The 25,956-nt window shown below is 46.9% G+C and overlaps 1 protein-coding gene across 4 annotated transcripts; it reads right to left on the reverse strand.

Annotated features, from left to right (window-relative positions):
* Positions 1-148: 148 nt before the first annotated feature.
* On the reverse strand, positions 149-25,042 carry zfr2 (zinc finger RNA binding protein 2). 4 transcript variants are annotated; one of them, XM_061237759.1, is made up of 19 exons: positions 24,983-25,042; positions 19,900-20,137; positions 19,352-19,469; positions 18,628-18,846; positions 17,848-18,161; positions 16,952-17,134; positions 15,971-16,187; positions 15,185-15,333; positions 14,594-14,713; positions 13,359-13,504; positions 11,606-11,732; positions 11,242-11,432; positions 9,539-9,710; positions 6,121-6,295; positions 5,592-5,686; positions 4,637-4,732; positions 3,602-3,713; positions 2,272-2,369; positions 149-2,089 (listed from the first exon to the last, which is right to left on the reverse strand). In XM_061237759.1, exons 1-19 carry the CDS (start codon positions 25,033-25,035, stop codon positions 1,916-1,918), a joined length of 2,997 nt encoding a protein of 998 aa, XP_061093743.1. In that variant the 5' UTR covers positions 25,036-25,042; the 3' UTR covers positions 149-1,915. The 4 variants fall into 4 exon arrangements, with proteins under 4 accessions (XP_061093743.1, XP_061093741.1, XP_061093740.1 ...); XM_061237757.1 differs by having other exon boundaries at positions 17,848-18,158; positions 19,885-20,137; XM_061237756.1 differs by having other exon boundaries at positions 19,885-20,137.
* Positions 25,043-25,956: the final 914 nt, after the last annotated feature.

The raw sequence follows: 25,956 nt of genomic DNA on the forward strand, positions 1-25,956 counted from the left end.
GGATTATATTAATTTCCCACCCCACTACAATTGTAAAACTTTAATCTCTTTAAAAAAATTACAGAAATCCTTTTAATTACCCACTTCCCTTTATATGACGTCAATATGTTCCTCCATGCCAGCACCAAAACATTGACAAAACCAACAATATTCTTAGTTTCTTTAATATTTTCTCTTGATTTTAGGCAGCACTACAACGACATTCAAATAATATTAAAGCAACGTACACACTGTCCTTACACATACAAAACAAAATTGATTGTAACATCCTCCTCGGAACTTAAAGTCAAATATGGGGGGGCAGCAATATCTCAGATGTTAAATGTGAACCTTTTAATTGAAATCACCATGAATTGCACAAGCTCAGTACATAAACAGACACACACTCAGACCTGTGCATTTTTCAAGGGTATACCAACTCTTCTCCAGATTTTCATCACATTTATTAGTTTTTTTTCCTATATTCATACCAAATATATGAAATCTCCAAAGTGCCTGAATTATACAACACAAATTAATGTTGTAGACGAAATGAAGTGTGACCACATGAGCCAAACACCCGTCTGTAGGGGATACCCAAAGGTGTATTTAAAAAAAAAAAAAAAAAAAACATTTTAAATTACAAAAAAAAAAAAAAAATCCCCGTGTACAAGTACACTTTTTTCTTTCCCAGCCCAAGGCTCAACAATGACAGGCCAAACACCTTTGGCGTTTGTGGTTGACCAAATATAGCTGCATATCCTTCTCATAGCCTGTCTCAAAGTGCTCCATCTCCTCGCCCTGTTCTGGCCACACAACAGCCTTCCAAAATAGATCTGAAAAGCTCGTCTTGGCGCGAGAAACCCGTCTTTATACTAGAGCGGTTACTCGGGTTACATTTTAAAGCTTCCAAATTTGACTCGACGCACAATCTCGCCTCGACCAAGTGTCCCTTTGGGCAGTTCTTACTCAAGCAGCGGAGGCATAAGTGTGCATTTTTCAGAAGGGTCATCGCCCACGAACCAGCGCTGCTCTCAGCTATTCATGTTCACACCCTTGTGTCAAGTTTTACAAGAGACACCATCTTGAAAGGAAACGACCACCCACTAGACGCACCAAATTAGCAACTGGCGCAAAGATGGCGTTTCATAGCTTACTTTGTTTGGTTTTTTCTTTAAAAAAAAAAAAAAAGGTTCCAGTGAACACCATCTGGTTAGTAATTGCTATGCTTATTTATGGTTTCAAGGCGTAACGTTTTTCCAAATTCTTACACCTGTAGTCTGGGCACTGTAAACAGCGTCGTACAAGATAATGTATTACTAAAAATTGTCCTTTTGTCTTCATACCTACGTAGCACATATCAAGTCGTCACTCTGGAGCATGTGCACAATATTCCCCAGAGCGCCTAGCATGCCCACAGCCTCTCGTCCTGCACACAACTCTATACATGCAACTTAAAAAATAAAAACCGCGCTTCTCTTAAACGAATTAAAAACACTTAAACTGGCCTTTGCAAGGTGGTGTTTCAGCTTTTCTTTTCTATAAGAAAAGACATAGGTAAAGTTAAAGAAAGTGCACTATTTAAAAAAATAAAGTAAAGTAACAGTGGTTGGTACAGGGACTGCATGTATTCGGTAGCTATGGGGAGGTGTGTGTGCGTTGGGGGAGGGGGGCAAAGATCCTTACAATGGAATGATGCAAAATTTTCTTTCGGTTTCAGTGACATTTAAACGAATTTGAAAGCGCGACTCTTTAGTGACATCTACAGTAGACGGTTTACGGGAAAGAGCTGCGCGCGTCATAGCCCACCGCGAATCCTCACTGTGAGATGCAAAACTGAATTTATGATCGTTACGGATGTATAGTGTATCTAATACAAGAGAAACGGAAGGTCGAGGACTTCTGAAAAAAACGGGAAGCGGGCATCGGCACTTCTTCAGACGTCCTCGGCGTCCTCCTTCTTGTCCTTCTTCCCCTCGCCCTCCCCCTCTCCCGTCTCGCTGCCGTCTCTCCTCCGCTTGCGGTTTCGGGCGCCGGCCTTGGCCGCCGGCAGCGACTCCATCCCCAGGACCTTGTGGATCTGCCGGAACGCCAGCAACCGTAGCGCATGCTAACGAGAGAAGAGGGAAAAAAAAAAAGAAAAGAAAAAAAACAAGAATAAAAATTTAAATGACAAGTCTGACACCACGAGGAAAGGTGAGGCTGATCAATTAAATCGTTTTGCACATTGTTTGACAAAGTTCTGAGAGAATACAGAAGGAGTCGGAATAACACGACGGATTAATTAATTACCTGTGCACTGGCGGTTATATCCTCCCTGGCCTGATTGGTCATGCTTTCAAGAGCATCCATTTGGTCTTTTTCGCAGGGGTCGAGCAGCCCCGGGGCGTCTGTGTGGAGGAGCAGGTAGAGCTATAGTAACTACCACACACAACTCAAACGCCGTCAACAACCGCAGAAATGCAGTGAAACTGTGAAGGGTTATGGGACCAACGCCACAATGGGAAACGCGAGTGAAAACTGCTGCGATTTTTTTGTCTGCAGTAATTCGTAGTTCCCCACAGGCCTCCACATCCAGCAGTGGTGTGAAACCAAGAAAAAGGAGAAGCAATTGCCCAAACCAATAATTAAATAGGGCACAAAGTGAGGAACAAACAGAGAAACGCCATTAAGCCTAACAACCAGAGGCAAAGGCTTCATTTATTACAGGGGGGTTGGGAGGGGAGGATTACAATGCTCAATATTGCCCAATAACTCCCACAATGACACGGCATGATGTCGGAAAAAATATTTCATAACATAAAAGATATGATGGGGATTTCATGTCATGATTCGGACCATCGTGATGGTGAGAATTCACCAGAAATGACAATTTCACACCTCGCAGTTCTCAAGGTTGCAGTTCTCAAGGTCTATGCACTGCAACCCTCTCCAGTATTCAGACTAAGCGTACACACCCTTGGTGAGAGGCCTGTTTGGAGCTACGTGCCTGACAGGAGAGGGTGTTACGGTTCACCCGTCTCCTCCCAGGCAGAAGGGACAGGGCTGTAACTGTGGTCATTCTATTGTTTAAATAATTTATAATAATTTGTCTACTTTTCAAAGACCAATACCAGGGTTAACAGTTCATTTAAGTTGCATTTGTTATTTATGAATAATTTTGTTTAGTACAAGTAATAATACTATTATTTTGAAGTCTCAGCTCAAGGTTATGTACAAGCCTCATTAAGCTGCTCTCGCGTGAGTACGAATTTCAAGTAACTCCGGCAAGCAAGTAGTAGCAAGGAAATCACTTTGTGCCAATTAAGTTTTATGCTGGTCACAACAGGTTTAATTTATGTGAATGGTTATAAGGAAGCCCTGAAGACCATTCCCCTCTTGTAGCATGCAGCCAACGAGGTATGTTGTTTTGTTTGTCAGTATTTTAACTTGGTAAACGTTATTTCACATGCTGTGCATGCAATTGTTTTATGTTAAGCTAACACCGTCTCGACATTTTCTCGTCAATGCTGCGTCCAGTTTTCGCGGTGGATCTGGAGAGAAGCCTTCAAATTAAAACCGGCAGCAGGAAAGCCACTTGCGTCTGCCCGTACTTTTGAGGGAATTGGCAAGGGCCGCTCACCTGGCAGCAGGATCCCCGTGGCGATGCACTCCAGGACGCGCCGCATGGCCTCCCCGGGGCTGAGGGGGCCGGACGCGCTGCTGATGGCCTTCTCCACCAGGAGCTCCATGGCCTGGGGCGGGGGGCGGGGGGCGGGGGGCGGGGGGGCACAGCGACATGTCAGCGCCACTCACCGTTCACTGAACAACCCTGAGCCCGGCGCTCTCAAACCGCGCGTACGCCGATTCCGACGACTCATTCGGCCCTATGCGTTTTGACTGCGTGTTAAGCCACAGAACGTAAGAAACGATTAAATATAAGAAATACATTTAACTAATTGCATAATCAAGACCTGAGGCAGGAATAAAAACCAGCACACAGAGGTTCGAGGCCTCTGCCGCAGCATAAACAACGGTGGCAGTGGAGGGCTGCCCGACCCTGTTCCTGGAGATCTACCGTCCTGTAGGTTTTCACTCCAACACTAACAAAGCACACCTCATTCAACAGCTAGAGCAGGGCTGCCCAACCCTGTTGCTGGAGATCTATAGTCCTGTAGGTTTTCACTCCAACACTAACAAAGCACACCTCATTCAACAGCTAGTGCAGGGCTGCCCAACCAAGTTCCTGGAGATATATTGTGGAGATCCAGTAGGTTCATGCCGACGCTAGAAAAGCACATCTCATTCAACAGCTAGTGCAGGGCTGCCCAACCAAGTTCCTGGAGATATATTGTGGAGATCCAGTAGGTTCATGCCGACGCTAGAAAAGCACATCTCATTCAACAGCTCAAAAACAATATTTTATTATGCCCCTGGAGTATTACAGGTGTCTACACCACTGAAAGACTTGAGATTATAGAAGGAGCTTTTTTGTGAGGAGCTTTTTTGAGGGAAATTCTAATATGAAAACAGAAAACTCTGAGGCACTGCAGAACAGTGTTTTTAGTTCCCTTTTATGCATCTGCTCCAAGCCCAGCTCTGAAGGTGCCATGAAACCATGAGCAGATTATTTTAGTCTCAACTTCCTGTTTCGATTTTAAGAGACAGTATCTCTCACCCATCCGGGCATCTTCCCCCAGGTTGGCACTCGCTGGCACAGGTCCCGTAGCACTCTGATGATGATCACACAGGACTGGAGGCCATTTGCGCGAGCCTAAAACCACAAGAGACAGCACTCAAGAAGTGTACTTTTTTATTTATTAATGTTGTTACCTTTACAGGCCACAGAGAGAATCAGAATGTAATTTCAGCTGTAAGCCTGGTTTGTAAAATTTCAAACCTTCTCTGAAAATAATTTTCAGTCAAATAAAAAAAAGGTTAAAAGGAAAGTGGAGGTGTTCTCCACTTCCTCTGCATTTTTATTGTACTTTCCCTTCCCAATAATTAAAACCATTGCTGGAGAGATAAATTATTTCTGGTAATTCAATTCCAAGAACTGCTCCTCTGACTAAACCCAACACCAGAACTGAACATTCAGTGCTGACCGCAGACTCGTGGCTACTAGATTTCAATCTCAATTATGAGACTCGACAAGAATTAGCAGCTGTAGTCCATTTTATATTGTTAGGCAATACGACTTGTATTACAGCTAGTCATGCAGAAAGTATAGTTTCTGTGATTGTTAGTTTTCTGTATCATCTGGAGGATTCACCCAAACACATTACACCAACATGATTACAGACTGTAAACAGAAACCCAAAATAGTACTTGTCACAAGATGTATGAAGTTCTCTCAGCATTTTCAGTCACCCAACTCGATCACAAAGAATCAAGTTAAGAATTAAGACATGGTAGAAAGATCACACCCATGCCAAAGTTAAAAAGCAGGTGCTGAACAAAAATTGTACAAGGAAAATAAGAGAAATCTGCACACTGCAAAATCCTCCCTTTGCTAAATTTATTGATTACCCTTTACAGCTGATGAAGAGCTTGGTGGCTCAGAATTGCACGTTCGATACTACATAAACTTGGCAAAAGGGAGCATTTTCTCTTAAACACTGATGACCCCTCACCTGGAACCACTTGGCGTGTCGAAGGGCAGCCAGGGACTCCAGGCACTTCTTCTTGTCCAGTACATCTGGCAGATCAGTCTCCACCTCTGGCGTCCCTAGAAGAGCCGAAAATCCCTCCCGTTTCACACTGCCCACTTCAGAGAAAAACCGCCCAATTTCAGTCACCAGCATTGCACATTTCTGCCAGGATTTGTTCATGACAGAACGCTGAATCCCGTTCTTCAGCCTGAAGAAACTTTTTCTTTAAACCCTCATTTGGCCAAAGATGAGGGGGAGTTGGGTCTGGAACCACCAGGTGCATCCCACTTACGGGGATATATCAGAGGACAGGCACCCAGGAAGCTAAGTGTGTGTGTGTGTGTGTGTGTGTGTGTGTGTGCGTGTGCGTGTGCGTGTGTGTACGGGGGGCAGGGGGAAATATAAAAGCACTAGCAGCACTAGGAAGTTGGAAAGGCTCGACTGTGTCAGGGAGTCTCCCGTGAGCATCCCCGACGCGGGTGCGTAGGGCGGAGAGCCAGGCTTCTCTAACCTTTCTCGGCCGGTTTCTCTCCCGCCTTGGCGTCCTTCTCCGCGGCAGGGTCCTCCCTCATCAGGGGCGAGGTGAGGGAGACGGTCACCTGCATTTTGGGCTCCTTGCTGGAAAAAATGACGATGTTGGCTTCCTCAGGGTGTGCCTGCACCTCATACTGATCTTCAGAAAACGTCTGCCGGTTAAAAGGACACTGGGCATTACTCTCTACAGAGGAGAGGACGCGGGTGGGTTGGGAGGGCTATGGGACACGGGCACTGCTATGGAGGAGTCACATCAAAGGGGATTCAATATTTCGGTTTTGAATCATGGTCTCGTTGTAACATCATTAATTGCATTGGCACGACCATGAATTCCGTTCTTACTCGTTATTTTCTTAAAGCAATTATACATAGCACAACCAAGAAGCATATTGAGCCACTGTCAAAAGGGGGGGGGGGGGATTCTCAAAAATTTGGGGTTTGTGGTAAACAAACAGATGGGAGGGGAGGCAGGGGGAAATGAAATGGAACAGCAGCCCCACTCTCACTCTGTAGGAATTGGGTGTCATAACCAGGCAGGGGTACTAAAGATCAGTCAAAAGGGGTAGCACAGATCAGTTAACATGGGCACGTTACTAAAGATCAGTTAACATACCTACTGCAGATAAGAACTCTCCATGTGAATGAAAAGATTAAAACCAGTCAAATCATACAAGCATGCATCTATTTGGTATTCCTGCCTGCATTGTTAGAAAAAGGGTTGTCCCATGGCTTACACAAGGTACGATAGTGACTTGAGCTGAGATAGGAGCAAATGAAAACACAGCTTTGGCAAAACAGTTGATGACAAATTCTCACCATAATGAATAAAAAAAATAAAAAATAAAAAAAACACAAAAAAAACAGTTGTCCTACTGATCAGGAGATGTGTCAGTGATGTCCAGTAATAGTTCGCTAAGAAACACCTAAAACAGCATACAGAGTTCTGGAATAAGGTCTCGTGAACAGACGAGGCATGGAAGACCTTCTTCAAATAACCCTCTTATGCTCTTTTAGGCACTGCTTTGCAAACGGCAACGTGGCCCGCCCGACAGTATTTCTGCAGCTAACCAGTGGCTTGCACCTAGCAGTGTATTTTTGGTAGTTGTTTGTGAAGTCAGAGGACAGACCGATCCAAGTCAGCCTCGTGTAGAGGTGTTTGTGGGTTTGAGGGTTTTTCTTCATTACAGAGAGAAGTCAACAGTTATGAACTGAACGCCACTCACCACTCACCATCATTTCTTCTTAATGATATCTTAGTCATTAAGGTTTGGCCTAGGTTTTGGGACTTGGGAAGTTGTTTTAAAAAAAATCATTATTATTTATCAGCCTCATAATTGCTTGCTTCTCATTGGCACAACTCTGGCCCTCGTTGACAAGCACAATAACAGACACCAAAGGCAATCAAAGTCAGTCAAGACTTTGTCAATCAGAGTCAAGACTCCCTTTCTTATACCTGCACTACAAAAGCAATTGAACACACCCCGACTGATCAGAAACACCTGAAATACAATCGGCCATTCAAGTCAAATATTATGGTGCCCTGAAATGGCGGGACCATGTATAAGAAGGTTTTGTAAGTAGGGTCCCACATTAGGATACCTAAGCGGTTCACCCAATGCGGATGTAGATACCCTCACAATAAAGATAATAATATACACTCTAACCTCATATTCTTTATGAGGTTAATGCAATGATTTCCCCATTCTCTTGAATTAACTACCAAAAAGAAGAAGTCTCCCACATTCGTAAAAGGTTTTGCCCAAATTGGTTATGGTTGTGACAGACTGGTCCGAAGAGAAGCAGTGACACCAGCAAAAATATAGCACTGCCAGCTTTGGCTTGCAAGTAAAACAAAAATACAATGAAAAACACATTAGCTCACAAAGATATTAATGCTTTTGCTAAACATTAATAATAGCTCAGATGACATGCTTCCTGGATAACTACTCATTTCTTCTTTTGAATTCCCTGTGAAAATCAAGAAATGCCCAATATGTTGTAACTCCGATATGAATGATGCCATTGTTTATCATGGGAATGAATCCAAGTGACACATGAGAATTTTTTTTAATTAAAAATCCCCACTCTCATTCCAGTCTTTCAGTGGTATAGATACCAGCAATAGTCCAGAGGTTATTATTGTTGTTGTTATTTTTTTAAATGTAGTTTAGAATCAGTTTCTTTTTTCAGAAAATATTTGCAGTCTTGAGTACAAATCCAGAAAAGAAAAAGGTTGGTTGCACATATATTTTGTACAAAATAGATGGTCTAATTACGCTCAACCATAATCAGTCTTTGTTCCTTAAAATAGTCTACATTTAAACTATATTCAAGGTTATATATTCAAAATTATAAGCTAAGAGGGGACTGAAGTACACATACAGATAAATCTTGCTTCATTTTGGCTTTAATTCTTCACAAAGAGTTCTGAATGAAAATGAAAAAGGACTGTTCATATTTAATGAACATTTAACAGCTAAGCTGCAGAACACTAACACGGAAACTGTGCTACCACAACTGCTCTAAAAAAGGGGTCTTGTGGTTGACTATGCAGAGCAAGTGCCATCTTGAGAGAAAAACACTTTTTTCCCCACAAAGTACAAGTTGTTTTCACTTTTAACTACCTTACTTACAATCCTAGTGTGTGTAACATTACCTTTAGCTTACAAGACGTGTGAAAAAAAGTGTGCAGCAAATCATTAAGGCATATGTTTTGTTCAGTTATAATTGTAGGTTTAATATCGTTTATGTACACTGAAGTGCAATGATATTGTTGTTACTCTCAGGGTTACCACTCATGTTACGAATAGCAAAGTGGAAGTTTATTTTTTTTCCTTATTTTTTATTTTTACACTTGGTGCAACATCCTCATTTTGGTGTTATCCCAACGAATAAATGAGAAGCTCTTGTAAAATGAGAATCTCGTAATAGTGATATCTTCCCTAATAATAACTCATTGAATTCTCATGAATGTTTCGACTTTCAGAAGTAAAAATGATAAACTGATGCTTCCTCAGACCTCTTTTTGAAAAGGATGTGAACATGATTTTCAAAAATTCTCACAAGTTCCGCCAAATCAGTAACACAGGGTGGCCTCCAGTGACAAAACCATCCACTCCACAAATAAAAAGACAAGTATTATGATAATTCAGACCAGTACTGAACTGATTTGCTGCTCGAATTGCACGTGTTCTTCTATATGTACTGGAAGCCTATTTTCCCGCGAGCTCGAAGTGCGGATAAGGAAACTGTTCACGACCACACGGTACTTCGCACGACAGATCTGTGAAGATAAATCCGCCTAAAGAGTCACGTACGGGACATTGGAAAAAAACACAGGGAAATCACACGGTCACTTAAAAGAGTGTGTTATAAAGGGGGTCGGCGTATCTTACCGCCAGCTCTTTGGGGAGCTGCTCGGCGATGGTCTTCAGGAGGGGTACGGTGGGCTTCCTGGCCGCCAGGAGAATGAGCTCCACGGTGGTGTCCCCGTGCAGGAGCAGGCCCTTGGCCAGGATCCCCACCCTCATCACCCCCTTCAGCATCCGGGTCTGGGGGTCCGCACCGCTACGCCACAGGACAGGGAACAGGGCAGGGTCAGGCATGGGAGCACCACCCAGGGACAGTCAGTCAGCTTTCACACGTATTCAATACCATAACCACGGGTAGTTTCTCTAATAGAAAGTGTACGCCGTAGCTTCCAGCTTCAGCCGTTAAAATAGGCAGTATTACGGCGCAGGGCTGTTATATTTTCAGCGGTCGCGCTAGCTCACGGAATGCTGTGTCACTGGAACACAGAACATTTCTAAATTTACCAGGAGGTCAAATAAACCACAATGTCCCAGCGCAGTGATGTGTCCTGGCTAAATTCCCATTAACTGGCTCAACTTTCAACTTGCCACCTAATCCACACATGGGCCACACATTACACAAACATCACACACTTTAGCCAACGTAGCCAGCTTCACTATTTTTTTCCAAAAAAAAGAAATGATTACAGCTAATTGAGAGCTGCCAAAGGATTATATGAAAATAATCGCCATCTAGCATGAAATCAGTATCAAATATTCACCAAGACCGTGGCATAAATGAATATATCTATCCATCTATCCATCCATCCAACCTCCCTCTCTCTCTCTCCCTTGCTCCCTCCCTCCCTCTCTCTCTCCCTTGCTCCTTCCCTCCCTCCCTCGCTCCCTCCCTTACTCGTGATATCCCTGCCTCCCTCCCTCGTTCGCTCATTACCTCCATCATTCCCTCCCTTGCTGCCTCCCTGCCTAGCTCCCTCCCACCCCCATCCCTCCCTCACTTGCTCTCTCCCTCCCCCATCCCTCCCTCACTTGCTCTCTCCCTCCCCCATCCCTCCCTCACTTGCTCTCTCCCTCCCCCATCCCTCCCTCACTTGCTCTCTCCCTCCCCCATCCCTCCCTCACTTGCTCTCTCTCCCTCCCCCATCCCTCCCTCACTTGCTCTCTCTCCCTCCCCCATCCCTCCCTCACTTGCTTGCTCTCCCTCCCCCATCCCTCCCTCACTTGCTCTCTCTCCCTTCCCCCATCCCTCCCTCACTTGCTCTCTCTCCCTCCCCATCCCTCCCTCACTTGCTCTCTCCCTCCCCCATCCCTCCCTCACTTGCTCTCTCCCTCCCCCATCCCTCCCTCGCTCTCTCTCCCTCCCCCATCCCTCCCTCACTTGCTCTCTCTCCCTCCCCCATCCCTCCCTCACTTGCTCTCTCCCTCCCCATCCCTCCCTCACTTGCTCTCTCCCTCCCCCATCCCTCCCTCACTTGCTCTCTCTCCCTCCCCCATCCCTCCCTCACTTGCTCTCTCTCCCTCCCCCATCCCTCCCTCACTTGCTTGCTCTCCCTCCCCCCCATCCCTCCCTCACTTGCTCTCTCTCCCACCCCCCATCCCTCCCTCACTTGCTCTCTCTCCCACCCCCCATCCCTCCCTCACTTGCTCTCTCTCTCCCTCCCTCCCTCCCTCCCTCGCTCCCATCCACCCCCCATCCCTCTCTCCATCCCTCCCTCCCTTGCTTGCTCCCTCTCCCTCCCATCCACCCCCCATTCCTCCCTCCCTCTCTCCCTCCCTCCCTCCCTTACGCAGTGTCTCCGGCGGCCTCGTCGGCCTTGGGGCCCTCTTTCTCCAGCAGGCTGTCGGAGACCAGCTTGAGCGCGCGCTCAGAGTGAGAGACGATGCGCTGCACGGCCTGCAGCTCGTCCTCCACGGGGTAGATGTTGGAGTGCTTGGCCATGATGTGCCGGTCGTCGGGGGAGTCGGGCCGGCGGGCGGGCTGGGGAGGAGAGCGGAGTAAAACCAGGCCTGCTACGGCACGTCGTGTTTTGTCATCTCTTTATAAAGGCAGGCTGTTCCTCGGGCTTCGTTAACTCTAATGGAACAAGATGGCTGCCGGCCGTGATTGTGTGCAGTAGCGAGGGGCGAGGGGCGAGGGGCGAGGATACGCACCAGTAGGGGGGGTACAGGCATCCCGGGCCGGCTCATGAGGGGAGGGGGGACCATCCTGCGCCTCTGCTCCCCCCAGTAGAGCTGCTCCTCCTCCACCCTCCTCCAGTACAGGTCCTCCTCATAGCGCCTGTGCAACAGCAAGAGCACCTGCTCAGGTTTCAACTCCAACATCAATGACCAGCTCATTCGGTCCAGGACGGAAATATACAGACACTGGTCGCATATATATTTGAGCTGTATTTGACAGAATCACCGTGACACAGAACACCTCATCTCCAAGTGCCAGCTCTGACGGTCTGACCTCATCAACCTGAGCCAGCTCTGATGGTCTGACCTCATCAACCTGAGCCAGCTCTAACGGTCTGACCTCATCAAGCTGAGCCAGCTCTGATGGTCTGACCTCGTCTCCATGTGCCAGCTCTGACGGTCTGACCTCATCAACCTGAGCCAGCTCTGATGGTCTGACCTCGTCTCCATGTGCCAGCTCTGGCGGTCTGACCTCATCAACCTGAGCCAGCTCTGATGGTCTGACCTCATCTCCATGTGCCAGCTCTGACGGTCTGATCTCATCAACCTGAGCCAGCTCTGATGGTCTGACCTCATCTCCATGTGCCAGCTCTGACGGTCTGACCTCATCAACCTGAGCCAGCTCTGATGGTCTGACCTCATCTCCATGTGCCAGCTCTGACGGTCTGATCTCATCAACCTGAGCCAGCTCTGATGGTCTGACCTCATCTCCATGTGCCAGCTCTGACGGTCTGACCTCATCAACCTGAGCCAGCTCTGATGGTCTGACCTCATCTCCATGTGCCAGCTCTGACGGTCTGACCTCATCAACCAGAGCCAGCTCTGACGATCTGACCTCATCAACCTGAGCTAGCTCTGATGGTCTGACCTCATCAACCTGAGCCAGCTCTGATGGTCTGACCTCATCTCCATGTGCCAGCTCTGACGGTCTGACCTCATCAACCTGAGCCAGCTCTGATGGTCTGACCTCATCAACCTGAGCCAGCTCTGATGGTCTGACCTCATCAACCTGAGCCAGCTCTAACGGTCTGACCTCATCAAGCTGAGCCAGCTCTGATGGTCTGACCTCGTCTCCATGTGCCAGCTCTGACGGTCTGACCTCATCAACCTGAGCCAGCTCTGATGGTCTGACCTCATCTCCATGTGCCAGCTCTGACGGTCTGACCTCATCAACCTGAGCCAGCTCTGATGGTCTGACCTCATCAACCTGAGCCAGCTCTGATGGTCTGACCTCATCAACCTGAGCCAGCTCTAACGGTCTGACCTCATCAAGCTGAGCCAGCTCTGACGGTCTGACCTCATCAACCTGAGCCAGCTCTGATGGTCTGACCTCATCTCCATGTGCCAGCTCTGGCGGTCTGACCTCATCAACCTGAGCCAGCTCTGATGGTCTGACCTCATCTCCATGTGCCAGCTCTGACGGTCTGACCTCATCAACCTGAGCCAGCTCTGATGGTCTGACCTCATCTCCATGTGCCTGCTCTGACGGTCTGACCTCATCAACCTGAGCCAGCTCTGATGGTCTGACCTCATCTCCATGTGCCAGCTCTGACGGTCTGACCTCATCAACCTGAGCCAGCTCTGATGGTCTGACCTCATCAACCTGAGCCAGCTCTGATGGTCTGACCTCATCAACCTGAGCCAGCTCTGATGGTCTGACCTCATCAACCTGAGCCAGCTCTGATGGTCTGACCTCATCAACCTGAGCCAGCTCTGACGGTCTGACCTCATCTCCATGTGCCAGCGCTGCTCGTCGTCGCGCTGCCTCTTCAGCACGGCCTTCTGCTTCTGTTTCCGCAGCTTGCCCTCCTGCAGCTTCCGCGCGCGGTTACTGGGCTTGATCTCCACCGGGAGCTCGGGGTTCACCTTTTTCTGTGTGTGGGGGGGTCAGGGGGGGACAATGTTTCACTTCCCAGAACGCACGCACGCACACACACACACAAATTCACCATGCACCATTCAGGAAGAACACATCAAACCCATTATCCCACAATCACAGTGAACTGTAGAGGAACACAACGGTAACTGAACATACAGCCAGATACAGCAGCTGTAGCAATTTGCTTTTTAAAATTTACACAGATTTGTTTTTGACTAAACAAACTGGATGAAAAGCATTCTTTTTTCATATACAAACAAACGTCATCATTTATTTTAAAGGATTTGAAAGACGATTGTTTTTTTTATTTTTTATCCTGGTGTCTAGAAAATGCGAACGCACCATAGATATTTCTGAAGGGAATGACGACACGATAAACACCATAACCGCACTAAGCCTGACACCTAGTGGCAAAACTGAGAAACAGCCTCCAATCGCACACAAAATACACAATCCCCTTTTTGGCTGCAAAGTGGACGTGGGCTGAGAATGGCACACTAAAGTCCCACACTGACTTACTGACTTACTGACTTCCAGACTGGCTGCATGCAGTCTACCATGTAGGGTAGTTTCAAATACAAAATTACAATGTGCCACCAACTGTCAAACTGTGCTGAGCATTCAGTTCAGAAACATGGTGAAAATAACAACGGCAGCATTAAAGGCGAGCTGAAACAGAAGTTAGAGCAGCACTAGCTTCCACGAAATGACGTATACACAAGTGGAACAAGTCTTTTGGGAGGATTTTTGGGGAGCGGGGAGACCATTTGACTGAGGTCAAATGAGGAGGGGGAAGCAGAGCCATGGCCTATTGCTCTGGGGGGAGGAATGCGAGCCAAAGCATGAAAGGACATTGATTGGCTGGGGAACAGGAAATTGACAGACATTTGACCGACATAAACGCCCAATGGAACACACGATGACAATCTCAATTAAAACCCCTTTCCACAAAGTGAATGGAAAAAAATCAATTACAGTATTACAATATTATTATGTTTTTATGCTGATGAAGAATGGACTGAATTTAAGGAAAAGGTGAATTTTGATATTAGCGCGTCTGCAACGTTTTGCGGAGCCCTGACCTTGTACTGGAGCCTGTGTCTGCGGCCCTTCAGATGCATGTCTTTAGCGTTGGGGTCGTTGAAGCTGCACTCACACAGCTTACAGTGGAAGCGAATCACCTTGCCGTCCTCGTTACGAACCTGCAGAGACCGAGACAGCACATATACATTCATATAATAACACATACATGCATTACTCAGAGACATTCATGGAATAATAAGTAAGCACATGACTCATAGGCGGTGCATATATATAATCATATAATAATAAATTAATACTTTACCCAGAAGCACCACAGATACACTTGGATAATAATAAATGCATTACTCAGAGAGCACTTTACTGGGTATTTATTAGTCTTGCATAATAATACATTAATATTTTACACAGAAGTAGCACGTTTACATTTATATAAGAAATAAACACATTGCTCAAAGGCAATTTTCTCCATGCAAACAAATTTGCCTGATTTTAGAACCCCAAGTTTACATTAGCTATTTTACATAGCACCAGAAGAGATGAGGTAAAAAATGTTGAGGTTTTTTTTTTTTTTTTTTTTTTACACATAAAGGTGCCATTCCCCTGTGTGAGCCGGGGTCCTGGGCCCCCACCTCCTCCACGTAGTCGTGTCCGACGGGCTGCACGTCCCCCGGGCCCCCCGGACCGTCGGCGTACTCCTCGTCGCTCTGGGGGTCCGACTTGGGCGCGGCCGGCTTCACCTCCTCCACCTTGGCTGCAGGAGGAGCAGCGGGTTTGTTCGCTGTCAGAGAGAGGGGGAAGGGCCACACCGAAGGGCGGGACGTCAACGGACTGCACTTACACAGCGCTTTCATCCAAAACGGCTCTCATTCGTCGACATTGGCTCAGGCATTAAAAGCAGTCGTCTGGCAGTCAGAGGGTTGCCGGTTTGATTCCCAGCGCGGACTGTGTTGAAGTGTCCCGGAGCAAAGCACTTAACCACTAAATGCTCCTGACAAGCTGGTTGGTGCCCCGCATGGCAGCCAATCGCCGTTGGTGAGTGAGTGTGTGTGAATGAGAAGCATCAATTGTACAGTGCTTTGGATAAAGGCGCTATATAAATGCCACTGACTCACTCGCTCGCTCGCCAACGGTAACAGGCTGCCATGCAAGGTACCAATCAGCTTGTCGAGAGGAATTGGGGGTTAGGCTTCTTGCTAAGGGACACTTAGACACACCCAGAGCAGGGGACTGAACCAGCAACCCTCCTACTGCCAGACAACCGCTCTTACCTCCTGAACTAACGTTGCCCAGATTGTGGTAACTAACGCCACAAATTACGGGACTGAAAAGATGCAAATGAATGGCAGAATGTGACGTTACACATTAGTGAGGGTTTGAGCTCTGTTCTGCTCGTGCTGACATACGTCGAGACATACCGGCGAACGTGATTTTGGGTGCGGCGGGCTTCTTGACCGGGGGAGGAGCTTTGCTGGGGTTGGTTGCCGGCGGTTTCACCGGCGCGGCCGCGGCGGGCGTGACGGTGGGGGGGGCGGGTTTACCAGCTGTGGTCGTCGTGGCAACAGGGGCGGAGTTCACCAGAACCGGCTCTGTTGATGGAATGGGCTTTCCTAGTTTGGTGTGGAGCTTCACCACCTGGGAGAGGGGAGTGGGCAGCAACATAAAGTTCAGTCAACGGGGATAAAAATTAGTATTAAGCAGGGGTGCACAGCAAGGGCTGAACCATTTCAGGATTTTGTGGTAACTTCTGCACTCAATTATTTAAATGGCTCAATCATACTGGATCTTGGTCATTTCTATAAGCACCAGCTACAGTCACAGACTTCAGGTGTATCCTAACTAAAATGAAAGTTTAAACCAGCATGCAGAGCAGCCCTCCAAACCCCATGCACGCACGCGCACACACATCTCACGCAAACAGACGCACTTAGCAACACTCACTCTCACTCTCACTCTCACTCTCACTCTCACTCTCACTCTCACTCTCACTCTCACTCTCACTCTCACTCTCACACTCACACTCACACTCACACTCACACTCACTCACACACACACACACACACACACACACACACACACACTCACACACTCACACACACACTCACACACACACACACACACACACACTCACACACACTCACACACACTCACACACACTCACACACACACACTCACACTCACACACACTCACACACACACTCACACACTCACACACTCTCACACACACACAAACACACTCTCACACACACTCACACTCACACTCACACACTCACACACTCACACACTCACACACTCACACACTCACACACTCACACACTCACACACTCACACACACTCACACACTCACACACTCACACACTCACACACTCACACACACTCACACACACACACACACACACCTTCTGGTGCTTGGCCCCTCTGATGTGGGCGGCGTAGGCGTCGGCTCCGGTGCAGGACACGTCACAGAGCTCACAGCGCAGCTGCGTCTGCACGCCGCGCAGCCCGTTGCTCATCTGCGTCCCGGACTTCAGCGCAGACTCCTTCTTCTTGTGCTTCTGGCCCTCCAGGTGCTCCCGGTACGTCTGCGGGACCCAGAGGCAGGCCAGGTTTCCACATCACTACCCCCTCTTTACGCCGAGCCCATCACTACTGATCATCACGCTACGCCGACCGATTACAGCGGCGGAACGATTCCTGCTCTTTTGGCTCGGCACGCCGGCACAGTGGACAGCACGGGGAAACGATTGAGTACACCTGACTAATCGGAAACAGCTGAGACGCCACTCGTCCAATGACTTTTGTGACACCAACGTAAGGAATCAAATTGCTAGCCTTGGTAGCAGTCCAGTGACTGTGATATGTGACCAACTGCTGCCCTGTAAGGCACGTTACCCTGTACCACCGACCGCTGCCCTCATATTTTACCCTGTACCACGGACCGCTAACCTGTACTGCATATGTTACCCTGTACCACCAAACACTGCCCTGTACCCCTGACTGCTGCCCTCTACCGCATATTTTACCCTGTACCACCGACCGCTGCCCTCATATTTTACCCTGTACCACGGACCGCTAACCTGTACCGCATATGTTATCCCGTACCACCGACCGCTGCCCTGTACCACCAAACACCGCCCTGTACCCCTGACCGCTGCCCTGTACCACCAAACACCGCCCTGTACCCCCGACCGCCTGCCCTGTACCACCAAACACTGCCCTGTACCCCTGACCGCCTGCCCTGTACCACCAAACACCGCCCTGTACCCCCGACCTGGACGCAGCGGGGGAGACGCACCTGGGGACCAGCGCAGCTGATCTTGCAGATGTCGCAGTAGTGCAGCTGCGGCTGCTTGGGGGGCCCCTTGGGCTTGGGCATCTTGCTCTGGTGGAACAGCGGCTTCTTGTAGGTGTTGACGGCGGGCGCCGTGACCATGTTGCTGCCGGCGGTGCTCCAGGACGAGCTGGTGAGCTGCTTGGGGGGCGGCTGCACGGCAGGCTGGGGCTGGGGGGGCGGGGGCTGGGGCTGGGGCGGGGGCAGCTGGGCCGGCTGGTAGTACGAGGGCGTGGAGGTGTAGGCGCTCGTGTCGTAGCTGGAGTAGCTGATGCCTGCTGGGAGGGAACAGGCCAGAATAGAAGCTGCCGGAACAATACTATCCTATCGGAGGGCCACGCGGCACAAGGCAAACGGCCCAAACTCTGAGAATTAAAGACGAGCAGAGATCAAAATAACTTTTTTCCCTCAATTTTGTCAATTCCTCATAATCATACAAACACATCTTAAAGTATATATTCCATAACAGATCTTTTTTTTTTTCACCATCCACTTCCTGGAAAAGGTATGTCGATCAGATTGTCAGTCAATTTCCCGTTCCCCTCCAATCGATATCCACTCATGCAGCTGCGCATTTATTCTCCCCAGAGCCATAGGCTACGGCTCTGCTTCCCCCTCCTCATTTAACATCAATCAAATCCATTCCCCACCCTCCAAAAAATCCCTTATACATCAAATCACGGGGCCTAGTGCGGCTCTAACTTCCATTTCAGCTGGACTGAAGGGAGGGACAGGCCCACTCACCGGAGTAGGAGGTGGCGGCGGTGGAGTTGTAGGAGGAGCTGGGGGCGTAGGAGGAGATGGGGGTGGGCGGCTGCTGAACGCTAGTGGACGGGGGGTAGATGTTGTAGCTGGTGGACACGGAGATGGCGGGGGCGATGGGTTTTAAGGCCGTGACCTGTCTCTGCGGAGGCGGGGGCTGACTGTACACCGTGCTGGGCTGACTGTAGCCGGTCTTCGCACCTGAACACAGGGACACAGCGTTAGAGAGAGAGAGAGGGGGGGAAAGGTCTGCCCTGTGTGGGGCAGATGCACGTTTCACACAGGGACACACCTTCAAGTGGAGGCTCATGAAACTTCACAACTGTACAGCACATTCCCAGCAGCCTAATATTAGCATATTACACAGCCTAATGTTGCTGTATTATACGGCCAAATATTGCCATATTACACAGCCTAATGTTGCTGTATTAGACAGCATGACATTGCCATATTACACAGCCTAATGTTGCTGTATTATACGGCCAAATATTGCCATATTACACAGCCTAATGTTATCGTATTAGACAGCATGACATTGCCATATTAGACATCGTAGTGTTGCTGTATTATACAGCCTAGTATTGCCGTATTAGACAGGCTAGTATTGCCATATGAGACAGGCTAGTATTGCCGTATGAGACAGCACTTTTTGAAAGCAGCACGTGCAATCCGCAGCGTAGATGCAGATAAGGATGGGGCGGCTCACCTGTTTGGTAGTAGGTCTCTGTGGGCGTTCTCTGGGCGGGTGCTGCACTGGTCTGATAGTACTGTTTACTCTCATAGTTGGTGGTGGACGCTGCACGCCCATAACTGTAGTTATCTTGCTGTGTTTGGAACAAACACAGAGACAATTAATCAATGGCACCAACATTTACACTGGACAGCAGAACTGTGCATGAGGGGGCAGAGTAACAATGGACGGGGGGGGGGGGGGGGGTCAAATTAACACAAGAGATCGACAGCTCTAAAAAAAACCCCACAAAAAAACAGTATAAATAGCTCATTCTTTCTGCCGAATAAATAACACGTTTTTTTAACCTATCTGACAAACCAAATAGTACCACTACTATGGTACTATAGAAGGTCCCAAACTGGTCAGAGACTGTTCACAGAAATGAATACAGGGCACGGTATAGTACAGCTAACAGTGGTAAAACAAGTGAGGGGAGAGGGGGGGGTGGGGGGAAAGGGAGTCAGACAGAACACTTAATGAGCACTAATAATGCGAAAGTGACTGACCGTGTCGCTGTATACCTGGTAGGTCTGTGGGGTGGTGGTGGGCTGGGGGGCGGGGTCCTGCTGCCGGGCCGCGTAGCCGTAGTCGGGCCCCGGGTGGGCCTGGTACCCGGGGTAGGGGGCTGAGGCCACGGGCCGGGCGGCCTGGGCGGTGGCGGGAGCGTAGGAGGCGGTCACCGCATGGGCCACTCCAGGGGCCGGCTGCACGCTGTAGCTGGCTGTGGTCGGGTGGGAGTAGGCAGTAGCTGGCTGGGTGCTAGAAGAAAATGTGTTTTTTTAAGACACGACAAAGAGAGACAATTAAGCTAAAAGGTTTAGGAAACGGGCCAAAGGCTCGCCACCAGACCAAAGGGACGTCCAAGTTAATCTACTTAAAGCCGTGACGTACGTTGAAATTCGAAAGATTTTTTTGCGCCGTTTTAACCGGTTTTTGAATTGAAGGAAGGCCGTCTTTTACTCAGATCTCCGAGCTCAGCATAAATCAAAACGGTCTTTTGACCCATTTTCTGCAGGCTGTTTAAATCAGCCGAAACGTATGAAATAAAAGCTGAGATCGCAACCTACAGCAGGCTTTCAGAAGACCTGAAGCTGGAAAATAAGGCTTTGCCAAGTAATAAAGCGGGTAGCTTTACTCTGCTAAAAATGGATTAATTAAGTTGACAGCCTGTGTTCAGGAACACAACATTCAGTTCTCAGGGCTTTTCAGAGACGCGCAGAGGGGTTCCTCAAAGATAGCAGGATCAAAACACACGTGTAGCTCACGTTGACAGACTCACGAGAACACGGACATTTACCTACGTGATAAGGATGTAGGAGAACTTGTGAAACCTGTCGCCAAAACATCGCAAACCACTCCAACCAAATCAAGATGTATAATGCCAATATAGACACACCAAACACAAATAATATTTGAGTGCATTCACCTTCCCATTTGTTAGCTGGAGATGTAGATTAAAATTAGCCATATCAGAAACGGGTAGAGGTTAAGGCTCCACTTTTACCATGCAAACAGTGCAACAATTACATGACAGTACAGCAACTAGCTGGCTGCCAAACACAACACAACTAGCACAGGATGTAGTGTATACAAATATAAGAATTGAGCTGACAAAATGTTTGTGTGCTGGTATTTTAATTGACTGTTTTTAAAGGACCCTTTTGTGGCGAAAAAAAACATTATTTCTTGTGAACATTCTCAGACTAACAAAAATAGAAACAATCCAAACAAAGTTTATCAAGTCCATACACATATCCACCTGACCATAATATAATGGGGGGGGAAAAATATGCCAAGAGGCTACAAAGTTCCCTTATCAAGGAAAGAGAGAACCCACTATCCCCAAATATGATCCCCCAGGCATCCTGTGGTTCCACAACACGTTCTGCAAGCGCACACACTCTACAGCTTTCCGCTTCGACTCACATTTCCTGTAAATGTCAACTGGAATTAATCAAAGAGCAACAGCAACCAGACATCTCCCCCTCCTCCCAAATCTATCACATTCTAGGGCTTTTTTTCCCCTGCACCATCGGGAATAAGTGTATATCCAACAGCACAGAATGTGTGTCATTTCTTCTAAACCCTGGGGTTTCAACAGGGGGGTCTTCAAAAGTACAATAGGGTGTCCCTGGCCAGACTATATGCAATGATTATATACACATTTCTGGAAATATTTCCCAATTTCTTCTTTTTTTAAAAATTTTTTTAAGATAACCCTTTTTAACTTATGATGGGGCTCCCCTGGATGCCTCTGAGCCTGGGTGGGGGTCCCGGTAAACTTTTGAGAGCTCCTGTACTAAACTGTCGGTGTCATTAGCGGTGCTGAAATGGCTTTTCTGGTGTGACGCGCAGCTGCACTCCCGAGCCACTCTTTGTGCCAGCGACTCGCTAAATGTCCCCGTTTGTGCCCGTCTCTGAAGCCCTCATTCACTCCCTGCCCGGTACAAGCCATGTGACGCACACTAAACAGGCTTCCCGGATGATAAGAATCTGTGAAATTTCCCACATTCCAGCAGTTTGTTTGCCCGAGGAAGGCCAGAATACGAGAAATCGGGTTAAGAACCTTACGGAGCTTCGACACAAAGCCGTTTACCGAAGCCATACCAGGCGCGAGAAATTCCACCCTTTGTTTGAGCTTTGATTTGTTGAAGACTACCACGCAGATTAAAATAAAACCATGCCATTTGTTTTTCATGCTAAAAATATGATGCAAACAAAAAAAACAGATATCAGAGCAGGCTATTTTAGTGACGCGTATTAACAGGTTGTCACTCAAAGTGAAAGAAAGGGGTGGCTTTATAAGCACACAAAAAATGGTGACAGAAATTCCTGTGCAAGACAGCCATAAAATTACATTCCATGACACACTTTAAGACGTGTCAGAGAAAACATAGAAAATCACAGGGCAGGAGAGATGCACGTAAAATCTAGCAGGATGGTCAAACCAGAATAACCCAACACTGCTGGGGGTTTCCAAGATTAATTTTGACACAAATCTCTCTTGACAGCCCATATTTTTTATTTTAGTTTCCATAAGGAAACATCCTATTTCAAATATATTTGAGAAATGGGTCACAAATACCTTTTGAGAAACCTGCAATCAAAGTGCATACACTTCTGGATATTTTTGGCCCAACAGATGCGTCTTTCAATACCCTGTAATTTTTTTAACCAAAGGGCTATAATGTACTGACAACATCTTGGTATCATTATAACCCTTATAGGAGGTAAGGTTTAAAATTATGAAGGCAATCATTATGCTGCTTGTTTATTTGTACATTTATTTTGAAAAGAAGACTTCCTCTGGTTATTTCTGAGGTAAAACATTTTGAATCTCACATTTTGTTATCTTGGGCTATAAACTATTGCATAAGCACATTAATTCAGAGTGGGATCTCTGAATTAAATGTAACAAAAGAATCCCAGTAACAAAAGAAAATGAGAACATACGCTTTTCAATTTAGCATGCAATATCTTAATGAATAAACATTCTGGTTAGCCTATATACATACATATTTTGTACATATTTTGTTTCTTGCATTTTCTGATACACCCACCTTACCATAAAATAAACTAGCTCAAAAACCACCACTCAAGAGACTTTTCTGCATCTACACAATACACATTATAAAAGATATCAACGCAAAGAACAAAACCGTACTCTAGTCATGTTTATGCAGCATAATTACTACCCTCAATCTGAGGCTTATGATGCCAAAATATAATTAGCTACGTCATTGCCATATGAAGTTTCTTTCAATATTTTATGAATATCTGTGACAGAAAGTGAATTTTGTGCCACAAGGAACAGCCCTGCTATTACAGACTTACTTTATTGAAACATACCAAGTTTTAGGATTTTAAAAAATTTTAGACAAATTAAAGTTACTTCCAACGCTATGCAAGAACTACACGAAGACCAAAGAAGAGCAAGGAGAGCAGCACAATCCACAATCACCTGACCTGAACCCCGATGAATATTTATGGGGACGCTTGAAAAGGGCCTATACAGACAAAAGCCAAGCATTCAGTAACATCACAAGATGTTCTTTGGAACATTGTCAAATAATGCTGGCATAACATGGAAATTTGTGGCGACCAGACACTGCCATTGAAGCAAAAGGAGGACATACCAATACTAAGAAATTCATGTACATTTTTCAAAAGATTCAATTTTTCACTGGTGGTCTCAGACTGGTGGACCCCACTGTACATGCAGCAGGGTAGAAACGCCACCATGTGATTCTCATTAGTATTATTGTTTGTTCATCATGTTTTTGTAAATGAAACTCTGGAGTATCCAAATGAAATTCCACAGGAGCAAGAGCCTACCTTCACGCCTATGAGCAAGCTGCATCTCAGCAGCTCAGTAAGATTAGTTGGTTCGCGATTTAAGATAATTTATCACCATCAAGGTCCATAAGTGGATAAAGATTCATTCTCTCAAAGCAGAAAATTTCAACACCTTGTTCATACACCTATATACAAAAAGGCTTGCATTCTTTCAGTCAAAACAACTTTTGCAGCAATCTATTGTGGGCAGCCAATATAAGTGACAGTGACGTCATGGCCTCGTTGTATTGACGTGCAAAACTATTACTGTATCAATAAACCATGAATAGGTTAAACGCATAGAAAGAATGCAGGATATATTCAAATACATCACTGAGATGGTTACCCAGAGGCAATTGCTAATCAAGTTGAGCATGTCATTAGCTATTATGTTGCCCTTCATCACCCAAGTTTTCGACCTGTCACTGACCAGTACGCCACATGACGTAATTATTGCGTTCGGACTTATTACTACAGCAAGGTTGCATGGTACAGAAGATGGTGAACCTCTCGTCCTCTGGAGTTTTAACTTTGTTAGCCACCTAATAATCGATTTGCCCAGGCTGTACTGCTAGCCTTTTTTTTTTATAAACGCCTGCCACAGCGATTACCTCACTCAGATAATTTGGCAACTCCGACAAACCGCTACCCAATGTGTTATTCACACACCGTGCATCTAACGTTACCTTGCTAGCTAAGAAGTCCATGTAGTCATCCCGAACAATGTATTGCTACCGGTAGGTCAGCGTCCACGTATTCTTTATGAACAAGATACCGAAATAGTGGTATGAACGTCCGCTTAAGCATATAAAATAAAATATGATGTTGACCCACAGCTGGATGCACCCCACCGCCATTTTACTGTTTCCAAGCGATAAAAGCTAAGCTAACCGGTTAGCTATCCACATAACTGATTGGCTTGGTTTGGGTGACTAACGTTAGCTGGCCAGCTAGCTACATAGCAAAGTGAAGTTTTTCAAAAGGCAACATGTCCACGTTTATTACATTTGCAAACATGCCTCAGCCACCGAAATATTTTACAATAAGCCAGCTAACTAGCTACTGGATCCCCTGGTTGCTGGGCTAGCTAGCCAACTGGATTTGATATCTGTCAAGTAACGTTATGCAAGTAATACGCTATTTTCCGTCCATGTCCTCTCAGAACTATGCGGAAAATGCGATTTGAAGTCTTGGAACACTATAAGCACATCGTCCCTTACTGAGCGTGGATGTATGCATGCTACACCAATTTGGCATCAGTTTCAATACCTGTACTGCGGACCGGCACCATGCGTGAATCCATAATAATTGCTCGCCGCCATCTTGGCATCTTCAGGCAAGAGCGAGCTGGGTCCTCTTGCGGTCACGTGTCTGACAGATAACCCGGTCGCGCGCTTGTTATATTTTTTAGGTTCTGGGGCGCTGAATGTGACAGCTTGTTCTTCTGAGAAGGAGGGCATGTTATTAAATATTGAGTCATTTTTCCTGCAGCGTTTTTAGCTAGATTTATCACACGTTTTGTCCAGATGGGATAAATTCTGCTTTGGAAAAATCTACTGTAACAGGGTAGTTTTATCAGGATGTACCCTGGTGTAAAATCTAGCTCTGACCAACTTGAAATACCAGCTACCGGTTGTTTCAAAACATAGGTTGAGCTGGTCAAACCATGTTGGGTATAGAGCTAGTCTAACTGGTCAACCAGCTACCAGCTGTTTCAAAACCTGGCTTGAGCTGTTGTTCATTTCAGCAAGGAAGTTTTGCCACTTTATTTGCAGGTTAGTCATCAAGGTTCGCCCTTCTACAATACCACCCTGCGTTTTAATATTTTTTTATGTCAGTATGAGAGAAACACATCTATCTAAGTGAGGATATGTATTTTAGATGAACAGCAGTTCAATAAATCCTAGTGCTGCAACTGAAATATGCCATAGCATTCCCACATAAGGTAATATAACATTTGATGTGAGCACATCCGTGTAGAAACCATGCAGAATTTAGTGTGCTGATGGCTTCGTAAATTCCGGGTGCTAAGCTGACTCGGGAATCTGCGGCGACGGGCGACGCACACTGCCACCCCGTGAACACCAAGCGCTCTGCAAGCGCGCGCGTGTATTAATAGAAGTGGAAACACACCGCGGAGGGTAAATCATCCATCAGCCAATAGCAGAGGCAGAACGGATGCTGCTGCTCCGCTCGAGGAGCGTGGAAAACGCAGCCAGCCTGGCGGTGCGCTGTCCCACTGC

This window comes from Conger conger, chromosome 4 (assembly GCF_963514075.1).
Source record: "Conger conger chromosome 4, fConCon1.1, whole genome shotgun sequence".
Classification (NCBI taxonomy): Eukaryota; Metazoa; Chordata; class Actinopteri; order Anguilliformes; family Congridae; genus Conger; species Conger conger.